The sequence below is a fragment of the Anopheles darlingi genome, chromosome 3 (genome assembly GCF_943734745.1).
Source record: "Anopheles darlingi chromosome 3, idAnoDarlMG_H_01, whole genome shotgun sequence".
In the NCBI taxonomy this organism is placed as follows: Eukaryota; Metazoa; Arthropoda; class Insecta; order Diptera; family Culicidae; genus Anopheles; species Anopheles darlingi.
This window is the reverse complement of record NC_064875.1, coordinates 35,588,188-35,598,514: the sequence shown is the minus strand read 5'-3', so window position 1 is coordinate 35,598,514 and position 10,327 is coordinate 35,588,188. Positions and strand designations below refer to the sequence as shown.

Genomic DNA, 10,327 nt, shown 5'->3' with positions numbered 1-10,327 from the left:
GTGGCAGAAAAGGCAGAAAATTTGTCTCGCTCGCGCTTACGGCTGCGGCATGTTGCATCCCTGCCAAGCGGCAGAATTTACTGTAATTTGTATATAGAAGACTAGCTAAACGGCCAGGTTACAGGGCTACGCAGCATGACCATGCTTTTCTGCTTTATTGTAAATGCGCGTTTTTCGATGTGACACTTTAAAACCATTAACCCTCGGTTGGGCACCCGGCGTTTACCTCTTCGTTGGGCATCCGGGTACCCGGGTACCCAGTTCATGTGCATTGCATAGTTAAGTGATTGTTCCACCGTTTTTATCAGTTTTATGACAAAAATAGTGCACAAGAACTAATTTAATGGTCTTGGCAACGAGTTTTTGTTCCAAAATCAAAACAATATGCATTAAAAAACAATAAAAAGAAGGAACACAATATCATTGATCTAAACTATCGTGGTACCTTCCACTTCCATCAGAGCTCTCTCTTGCTATATTTGTCTCCGGAGTCAACCTAAACCCCGCCTTAAGTCTTTTAAATCAAAATAAGTGTATAATTTACTCATATGTAATGAACATTGCATTGTACGAACAATTTTTAATCAGTATGAGAAATAATGTATAGCTGAAATTGCACAAAAAGGCTGCAAAATGTCTTACTTACTTTTCTCATATTGCTGGTGTTATAGCGCAAGAATAATTAAAATTTAAATTAATTTTCATTAAAACATTGTATAAAATAACAATTAATAGACCCGTGTATGTTGATAAATGTTGATAAAAAGTGTTGTTTTGTGTTTGTAAACAAAGCTCATATGCATAGGCAACGTACCCGGGTACCCGGGAGCCACTGGGCTTTTATCGGCCCATAATTACACTTAAATATTAGTTATCAAAACAATTCCAATGCCAATTCGGCGTGAAATGAGTTGTACTTTGGGGATCCGGAGTTTCTTAAAAAAAATATTTACGAGAAGTCATTCATTTTTTCGCTGAAACTTGAAATGGATACCCGGGTAAACGGGTGCCCAACCAGGGGGTTAAACAACATATACAGTTTGCCGCCCCGATGTTGTAACTTATGTGTCGCAATATATACGAGGATCCCGAGAAAGATCGACGACAGGTAAAACGCGTAAAAGTGTTATTTATCGAACCTTATTCAAACCTTGAGCTACTATGAGCATCCCGCCGGGATCGCACAACGCAGCTCGTTACTCCAACAACTTCACTAAACAAATCTATTATGCATTACTATATATTCGTTGGGAAGCTGACGTAACATAGCAGCAATGTTAACTGAACCTCGTCATGTTAACTGAAAGGGTGGGACGAACGGATCATATCTTTTGGTTCTTCGTAGTCCAACAGTTCCATTTGTGGCATCGTGCGGGTTTCATCATTTTTCAACAATGGATTCTTCCAAATTTTTACTAGTAGCTTTGGCTTTAGGATTAATGGTCTCTGGAATCCTTTACAATCCCGTCCAGAACCAGCTAACTTGTGCGTCACGTTTCTATTGTTTCCTTTTCGACATTCAAAAAAGTTTTTCACGATTTTGCTTTTTCTAAACAGTGCGAGATTACAACAAACTTCCGCGAATATATGAATACGATGAATTCAACAAATGCCAAAGCATGTTTTCGGACAAGTTCGTCTACTGTGTAGTGTCTATAAAATTGCATCCCAACAACTCTAGCATGATGTGGAAATATATTGAAGTAAGAATAAGTAAAATGCTCTTCTTTGAGTTCTCGGCTACATACAAACATTTTTCATTCTCCAATTATTATAATTTTGATAACAACATTTAGAATATTAGTTTCTTGTTTTATAAGGATTCTAATTTTATCAAAATATATTGCAAGAAGTTGCTTAGTTGTTGGAAATGCTATAGTGGTTCCCGTGAACGGTAAAAGTATTAATTTGTAGCATATGTAGCATTGAATTCATATGATCTGAGTATCGAATATTCATCAAACACTTCAAATCTGAGTTCATGGTACGAAATTAAGTTTAATTTTGCCTCACCCCCTCTGGCGATTCGAACAGGATTTGTCATCAAATAGGAGAAATTTTCCCCACGATATTCTTGAGCGTGGATTATGCCTGAACAATTTAGAAACCAGAAAAATAGACAAGCCCGAAATGGTATCATTGGTAAATGGCCACTTCCGAAAACGTATCCACGATCAATTTGGATTGAAGAGCAGTACTTGTATAAAGTTTTGTTGGAACAAGGACGTACTGTTGAAAAAATATGGTATGTTTCAATAAATGTAATAAAAAATAAACAAATGTTCCTAATAATTTGTACACCAACAGGATTCGGCGAAATAGTATTTTTGTGCTCTGCAATTGTATTACTCGTTATACCAATACTAATGACCAGCAGACAACTAGTCTTCGGATCGTCTGGAATACTTGTGGAGTCTTTCTCTATTATTAGTAACATGCGACGTCTTACCATGCCTCGAAAAAACATTCAAAACGACTTACTTCTCCTGGAAGGACTACGTGTTATCGGTATGTTAACTATACTTACGGTTCATTCCGTTTTACCAATAATTCGACTGCCTCTAAAAAACACCGAGGATCTAGAATGGGTACGAGCACGGCTGTTGAAAGAGCTGAGCACATATTTAATTTTTTTTTTTATTCTAGCAAACAAACCATTTCATATTTCCACTGTTAAACTCAGGCAATACACATATGATACAATTTTTTTTCGCTCTTGGTGGAATGGTTTTTGGACTAAGCATCTGCTCTAATTTTGATTGCTATCTAGGCTCTTTTCGAATCATGTTTTTCTTGACTAAAATTCTTCGTCGATTGATAAGGTAGCAATTAGCTTTTGAAGGACGAATATTTTGCTAATATGCATATCTCTTTACAGAATTTTACCATCGTATATGTTCATTATTTTCTATCAGGCAACGTTCTATAAACGAATCAAAGAAGGGCCATTAGCAATAAAATTTGAGGATTTTTGTTCTGAAAATTGGTGGACCAACATTTTGTTTGTAAATAATTATGTTGATACATCAAAACCGGTATGAATTACACCCAGCCTTACTTACTTGTTTCCACACGACAACGAGAAATATGAGAACTCTCATTATAAGAGATTAAGAACTCTATACAAAAAAGCATTGTTCGGACACAATATGAGTTTCTCATTCTCTCGAAGTGAGAGTTCTCCCAATCCTCCTGTCGCGTGGAGGCATGATCACATTTTCATATAGTATATTTCATTTTATGTTTTCAGTGTCTACAATACAGTTGGTACTTGGGTGTAGATTTTCAGTTGTCGTTGATTGCTACAACTCTCACATCACTCATGTTGAAATTTCACCGAAGGAAACATTTTATTGCAGTGTGTATGATAATCAGTGCATTTCTAATTCCTGCATTCGTCATTTACATAGAAAACATAGAGCCAACTATGACCTTCAATATGCGGTATGTTTGCCCGAGTACGTGAAAAGGAGATAACAATTTTACTTTAGATTGATTCTTTACAGATACGCCCTAGAAGAGCTTCGTACGTACAAGCACTTTGTTAAATTCTATCTGCCCTGTCAATCGAACATAAGCAGTTATTTTTGGGGTATTTTAGTGGCATTTATTTACAAAAGAGTTCTTTTTATCAGATTTCATTGCTTACAAGCAAATTATCTGTTTGGAGGATGTTTGATTGCCTTGGGATTTTTAAACGCCAGCACAATTATATTAGATGATTTGGAAATAGGTCCCATTATGCGTGCATTATACGGTTCACTATTAAAAAATTCATGGGGGCTGGCATTCAGTTTTTCATTTTTATACTTAGCTAAAAATAATAATCGAACAAAAATCGCCAAACTATTATTGCACCCAGTAATGCAAACTATTGCCAAATTTTGCTACAGTATTTATCTTGTGCAGTACTCTGTGATATACGCATGTTATACTAATTTGAAAGTACCGATTACCTACGGAAAAATGCATACAGTAAGTAGCTTGAGTTATCAAATTTCCTTTTGGCTATACACCCTTCAGGATGGCATCGTGAAAGTTATTTGTATCTTCATTTCTTTTAGCCATGTATGATAAGAATGGCAGTAAAATTCCTTATAAACCGCATGCAATGGCTGTAATAAGCAATTTTAGGATGTAATCAAAGTTATTGTAGAGTTAAGTAAATCATGTTTACTATTTGATAAAGAACACTTTCACGAGTTATCCCCCATTATTTTCCTGGAAACAAACGTTAATAATTATTTTATCTAATTTTGCGTGATTTTGTAGATAACTTTGATATTTGCCATCACGATAATCTCCACATTTGCTGGAATACTGCTCTTCATTGCTGTGGAAGCCCCATTCTCGTTTTTGGGAATTACATGTTTAAGATTGGGGTTTAAAGGAATCAAAAATGGTATGTGAAGAGTATTTTTTATTTTCTTAAAATGAAACAACATTGTACTCTAATCTATGATGTATCTTATGAAGCCTATTACCTATAACCTTTAGTTATAGCCTATTTTGCCTAGTCCTCCTCTTAAACACCACCTCGATAAACATTTTAATTTGGATTTGATCATTTTTGTGTGGCAAAAGTAAATGTCTACCTGCAATAAAGCCTTCATAATAATTAATATGGTCAACCCTTATTTCCATTTATAGGCGGTTTGATAAGCCGACTGCATAACGTTGTCCTTAATGAAGTTATTGTCTATTATATATTTATTAACAAAATCACTTTATAATAACGTTTAATACATTTACAGGTGCTCTAGATCTTCATTTAAAGAAGCTATAAATATTATTTCGTAGATATGTTATCTGTTTGACAAGGTTTCGGATCGAAAACGAACGAAAAATGAAAGAGGACTGTTTCAGAACTGCAGAACGGTGCCTATGCTTGTAAAATTTGGAAAAGGCCCCTTTTAGTTGTTCATACCTAAAAGGGAATGAAACGGTAACTCTAAGCAAATATGTAACAGGAAGGCGATAAAAAGCGTAATGCTTGTAATAAGTGATGTAAAGTAAAGCTGAAATAAATGTTTACAGTTAGGTTAGAGAATTGTTGTTGGATGAACAGTATGATAATGAAACTTACTATAGTTAAGCCATCATACGTAACTGGATAGGTGATATTTCTGTAAATAGTATATACCACACCATATTGAACTAGGTAGATAGTGAAGCTTAATTTTGAGATGAAGTAAAGGCAGGGGTGGCGAAGCATAATGGTTAGCCTAGATGGTGGATTTTTAAAGGCCAAGTATAGAATTAAAATGGCTGGGAAAACACCCCAAGCACCTTTTAGTAATGTTCCAAAAGTAGCGACAATAATTGATGGACAGATCGGGTGACCTTCCGGCAAAAATATCGTTAAAAAATTCATCATCACAAAGAAAGTACCTCCACTGAGAAGGAGCATATTAAGCTGGAACAAGAAAAGAAACGTTACAAAAATTCACACAGAGATCGATTTTAAGCAGCTTACTTTCAAACGTTCAAATGCTAATTCATTGTCTTTATAAATGAAATATACATTTCCCGCGAGCATACCGAAGAAGTAGTTTCCGGCGTTGGTTTCGAATGGAATGTACACCTTGGTGTAGTAAGGCAATGTACGAATTTCTTGCAGGATATATCTAAAATATAAATAAATTGTAGGATTTATTTGATTTACAGAACTCTTGGACCGCTGCTATAATGACCTCAGAATAAATAAAACTGTAGCATCAGTTTCATAAACATAAATAACAATGGCAGGTATCGATAACGCAAATAGCACCATACATATCCGAATAAGCTTAGCTAGACTTGGATACCTGTGGTTATAAAAAAAGCCAAATGTTTAAATGTGCTTCAAGTGAAAAATGAAGGTGCATACTATACCTCATTATAGCAAACATCAAAAGGGTTCCAAATAAATAAAGCTGAAAATCTGCACCCAAATACCACGCAAATTGAATGCACTGTAGAGATTAAATATATTTATGTATAAATATTAAAAATAAATTAACAAAAAGGTGAATTAAACAAACCGGTTCATTCGAATGAATGTAGTTATTGAAGAAAAGTACATTAGTCCACCAGTTTTTTACACAGTAATCTTTGAATCGACCCCCTATGGGTCCATCTATCAATTTCGGATACCAAGATGCATGAAATAGAATAACTAAAAGATACGGAGGGAGTATTCTGTAATAGATAATAAGTTCAATTCAATATAAAGATGGGTAATACAATGGAGATTTCAGAATCTTTTTCAGTTATTTCAGTGGGATTTGTTCAATATTACCTTTTCAAACGATGCTTCATCCGCATCCACAAAAATTGCAAAGCTCCAATATTATTTGCATGTCTGCGGTCAAGGTTAGTTACTGCCAGTAAAAATCCACCTAAGACGAAAAACAGTTGCACCATATATGTATTTATCGCCACCGCAACCGAAAATAGTGGGTGATCGAATTGCATTTCAATTTCTGCTACATTTGTTAGAGGCAGTTTTATTAAAGGAATAGACGAATGCGACAGCAAAATAATAATTGTCACAATCGATCTTATGCCATCCAAATGGTCGAGCTTCGGGATGGATGTTCTGTTCCTTTTCATAAGCTTCGGCATATTCTGGGCTAATGAAAATGCTTTGGGTGCTGCTGGAACCAAACTGAACTCGATAATTGGACAAATTGTTCTCATTGCAAAACGTTTTAAAAAGGACTCACATAAAGAAAGATTTGATTTTATCCTGTGCAGTAGCTAATATTACCATCAGTATTATAGCAACCATGCAGCAAATAAACAAAACATCAGCTATACCTACAAAAAGGTAATCAGTTAGAATTGGTTCCTGAAGCATTTTTTCAATAAATACCATTCATTCTGCAAACATCCATGTTAGACCGAATCGTACTTAAACATTCCATGACTTCGACGCTACTGTTGAGTTTATATTTCTCCCATGCTTCTGTCTTTAGTCGAGCCTCCATTATGTTTGATATATTCTTAGATTGCATGAAGCTCAAAGGGAAGCATTTCCCTACTTCTTTTGTTCTGCGATCAAAATGACGAGGATGCTGCGAGTATTCCTTAAATTAATAGAATAAAGACAAACCATCGATAGTTAAAAGGGTTTAAACCAACCAATCAATTGATTAACAACGACGCACATTTGAAAAAAAAAGTTCATTAACTTGCTGTAAACATCTTAACCAATCAACCAATATTTAATAACTCATTATACTGAAAACTATAATTGATTTGAATCCTTCTAACCTGTATTTTATTCCAGATAATAGAGCTAGGGTTCGGATGTAGATACAAGCTTGCAGTGCAAAACATAAAATCTTCGCGGTACATCCTTCGACATTCATCAAAGTCGTCATATTCGTAAACGTCCCAAAAAGCTTCGATCATAGTTAAAACTTTTAAGATTGCACTTTGGGTCGCTTCACACACTTGTTAATGACTACAAAGGCATTGAAACAACCAAACAGTTTTACCAGAGTATCACTACAGACTATCGCAAAAAGGCGACTGTTACCAGTGGCGGTTTATTGTAAACTGTCGTAGCGTTATATTTCAACCCTCTCTCCGTCTTCTGCTTCAAAATTGTCATTCCCACTATTTAATGTACTTTAAATTCTCCCTTTCTCTTCACGCCTTACTGTATTATGTCTTCAAATACATATCTCGCCAGCCATATCTGGAGCCAGTAAATGGCCTTATAGTTTTATTTATAATTTTGCCTATTCACAATGTATGTGCCTATTTGCAAGTTACGTAAAAAAAGTGTACGAAGTGTGTATTAATAATCCATGAACGACCGAATAACGACCAGGATCCATCACGTGTGATGACTTAAATATTTAAATATTTAGTGTGAATTTTCGCAACGTTCTACTTTACCACCGATCGAACCGATGTAAAATAAGCAAGTTCGTCGACTGTTCTATTAAGCAAATATGACTATCGACGAGTATGAGTTTAAAAACACATGCTGTATAACATATGTGAATCAGCCAATATTATTTATGATAAAAAGAGAAAGTTTACGAAAAGATAATTAACATTGAGGATGGATTTCTGTTTTCGATTTTAAGACATGTATTTTTCATTTAACAAATGCGTGTATCAGCGGAGCGGATAATACATCTTCAAGCGAGTTTGCGAAACGATGAAGGAACAAACCGAATAATGTATGTAAATGAGAAATTTATCGTTTATTGTCATCAAACATTGATTTAATATTCATTTTTTCTAAAATCCCAGACAGTAAGCCTCGCAGAAAATACATGACCACTTAGCTAACTGGAAATGAGAACAGGCAGAGGTAACTTACTCAAACTGAGTTGCAAATTCGTGAGATTTTTAGGTCTCAGCCAACGTGGCCCGGTTCTGCAGACACCAGCACGCTACGCTCGACATCCGCTGATTGCTTCTGGAGACCATAATTTTGTCGCCGTAATGGAAGGTCAATCGACAGATCGATAGGATCATTTAACTATGAACTTAATTAATGTCTCATACAACCCACAGAAGGCACCGTGTACAGCTGGGGAGAAAGTGAAAAGAGTCAACTAGGTCATGATGCGCTCCTGGCACCACATTCCGATGCGGATCGAAGCATTGAGGCAACATACTGTCCAGGTTCCACTCTGCTGTGGACGCATACTTTGGTTTGTGGGCGGTGTGGCATGTATGCATAAGTATGAGAATGTATGGGTGAGTTGTGAGGTGGGAGTCAGTCAATATATGAGGATAGACGAGTACGGATGTGCTCGGGAGCAGCACACTGCGGAGTTGTGTTATTGTAATGGAATACGAGGATGTCACAGGCGGGAACTTTGGTTGGCACACAATCATTTGATTTGCCAGGATGCTCAACAAATTGGGAAATTGTTGCACTTCTTTATTCGGCTGATCGATATTTCAAACAATCGGATTGAGGTAAGCCTGCTTGCGTACATGAAAATGAAACATAAAGTAGACTTTAATTTTACCGATCTTTCTTGTATGCGTATGTATGCGTCAGGCTGAGTGCTTCTGGATTATTCATTATTAATAATTCAACCGATATTAGAAGGTTTTATCGAATATCAATGCAGATGACGTGCATTACGAGTTGGGAAATAACAGTTTTATTGAGGCTTATACTAATTTATAGTACAGTTTTTCGATAAAATAAAATGACAAAAAAGTATCTGAATTAAAGTTAATAGTAAGTTGCAATATTCATAGATCATTTTTGGTGAAAATACAGTCCACACAAATAAATTATTTCGTGAATTTCAACTTTCGTAACTTTTTTTATTTAAAACAAGGTGTATTAAAGACTCAGGTGGCTTCTTAACCGCTTTGACAGGTCGCCATATTGGTTGTATTTGACGTTCGTGCTGCAAGAAACCAGCGTGCGTTTGAAGAAGAAGAAGAAGAAGAAGAAGAAGAAACGGACAATTCTATAGGTGATGCCAGACGGAGCGTAAATTTGCGCGTAAATTTATACATTAATGCCAAAATGTTTTCGCTTCGTGTGGCAGGGGTAAAAACCCGAAAATTTATACCGAAATGTCAAACGTATTGTTTAAATCTGTGTTTTGGCCGCTGAAGTTGATTTCCGAATAAATTTTGCAGTTTTTAACGATTTTGTTGCTGTTGCTGTTATATTTATATTAAAAATGCAAAAACAATACAAAAAAGAACTTACATTTTCGTAAATAAAGCGTTTGATAGCGTCAAGGGTTCAGCGAAAATGTCCGCGGACGTATAAAAATTTGACAGCGTGTAAGGGTTAAACAAAACCGTTTTGGCATTAATTTTTTCGTTTGCGCTAGAGTTTACGCCCCGTCTGGCACCGCCTTATGGTTTTATCAGGCATAGTATCTGTTTTCACTCATTTCTGAATGTTTAAATGGATGATTTCTCTATTTTAGCTCAAACGTACTTTCGTACCGTCTTTTTTCAGAACACAACGGAAACCCGAATTTATGTTTACAAAAATTTATCCGAATGTCAAACTCTGAAGTTTTTTCTAAAATCCGATCGGGGTTTTGTTCTGCATAAAGCTACCTCCCTACAAACCACGATTCCTATGCTGAGTGTAGGAGTGAGTGTGACTTCCGATGAAACAGCGCTATACGAGCTCCAGATCGAGCAGTTTTGTATATGCGCGCGAACGAGACGGCTGATGAGACGGCAATACTTTAGGTCGTTTTCGTCGTTTGAGTTTGAAATCTTCCCGAATTTTGTTCGATTGATCGAAATGTGAATCGAAGCACACCGCGACACCGCGATTTGATTTGCCTTTTTTCGCATAAATCCGGCGATTTTCAATTAGCAAAATGCG

At 36.0% G+C, this 10,327-nt stretch overlaps 3 protein-coding genes across 4 annotated transcripts; 1 reads left to right on the top strand and 2 right to left on the bottom strand.

The window, feature by feature from the left end:
* Positions 1 to 1,377: 1,377 nt before the first annotated feature.
* LOC125957286 (O-acyltransferase like protein-like) lies at positions 1,378 to 4,883 on the top strand. The gene is made up of 10 exons (XM_049689886.1): positions 1,378 to 1,485; positions 1,558 to 1,703; positions 2,035 to 2,245; positions 2,308 to 2,588; positions 2,647 to 2,822; positions 2,879 to 3,035; positions 3,251 to 3,444; positions 3,507 to 3,975; positions 4,273 to 4,402; positions 4,755 to 4,883. Exons 1-10 carry the CDS (start codon positions 1,395 to 1,397, stop codon positions 4,784 to 4,786), a joined length of 1,887 nt encoding a protein of 628 aa, XP_049545843.1. The 5' UTR covers positions 1,378 to 1,394; the 3' UTR covers positions 4,787 to 4,883.
* A 30-nt stretch (positions 4,884 to 4,913) lies between these two features.
* Positions 4,914 to 5,916, bottom strand: LOC125957287 (uncharacterized). 2 transcript variants are annotated; one of them, XM_049689889.1, is made up of 5 exons: positions 5,875 to 5,916; positions 5,694 to 5,807; positions 5,477 to 5,627; positions 5,087 to 5,416; positions 4,914 to 5,018 (listed from the first exon to the last, which is right to left on the bottom strand). In XM_049689889.1, the coding sequence occupies exons 1-5, from the start codon at positions 5,889 to 5,891 to the stop codon at positions 4,914 to 4,916; spliced, it is 717 nt and encodes a 238-aa protein (XP_049545846.1). In that variant the 5' UTR covers positions 5,892 to 5,916. The 2 variants fall into 2 exon arrangements, with proteins under 2 accessions (XP_049545846.1, XP_049545845.1); XM_049689888.1 differs by having other exon boundaries at positions 4,952 to 5,416.
* Positions 5,917 to 6,512: 596 nt separating this feature from the next.
* On the bottom strand, positions 6,513 to 7,501 carry LOC125958190 (uncharacterized). Its single transcript, XM_049691360.1, has 3 exons — positions 7,258 to 7,501; positions 6,857 to 7,070; positions 6,513 to 6,801 (listed from the first exon to the last, which is right to left on the bottom strand). Exons 1-3 carry the CDS (start codon positions 7,396 to 7,398, stop codon positions 6,704 to 6,706), a joined length of 453 nt encoding a protein of 150 aa, XP_049547317.1. The 5' UTR covers positions 7,399 to 7,501; the 3' UTR covers positions 6,513 to 6,703.
* Positions 7,502 to 10,327: the final 2,826 nt, after the last annotated feature.

Coding starts and splice junctions, on each gene's coding strand:
- LOC125957286 (XM_049689886.1), top strand. CDS start 1,395: ATGGATTCTTCCAAATTTTTACTAGTAGCTTTGGCTTTAGGATTAATG. Junction 2,246..2,307: donor CGTACTGTTGAAAAAATATG/GTATGTTTCAAT, acceptor GTACACCAACAG/GATTCGGCGAAATAGTATTT. Junction 3,036..3,250: donor ATGTTGATACATCAAAACCG/GTATGAATTACA, acceptor TTATGTTTTCAG/TGTCTACAATACAGTTGGTA.
- LOC125957287 (XM_049689888.1), bottom strand. Junction 5,628..5,693: donor ACAGTTTTATTTATTCTGAG/GTCATTATAGCA, acceptor TTTATATTTTAG/ATATATCCTGCAAGAAATTC. Junction 5,417..5,476: donor TAGCATTTGAACGTTTGAAA/GTAAGCTGCTTA, acceptor TTCTTGTTCCAG/CTTAATATGCTCCTTCTCAG.
- LOC125958190 (XM_049691360.1), bottom strand. CDS start 7,398: ATGATCGAAGCTTTTTGGGACGTTTACGAATATGACGACTTTGATGAA. Junction 7,071..7,257: donor TTATCTGGAATAAAATACAG/GTTAGAAGGATT, acceptor TATTAATTTAAG/GAATACTCGCAGCATCCTCG. Junction 6,802..6,856: donor GGATGTTTGCAGAATGAATG/GTATTTATTGAA, acceptor ACCTTTTTGTAG/GTATAGCTGATGTTTTGTTT.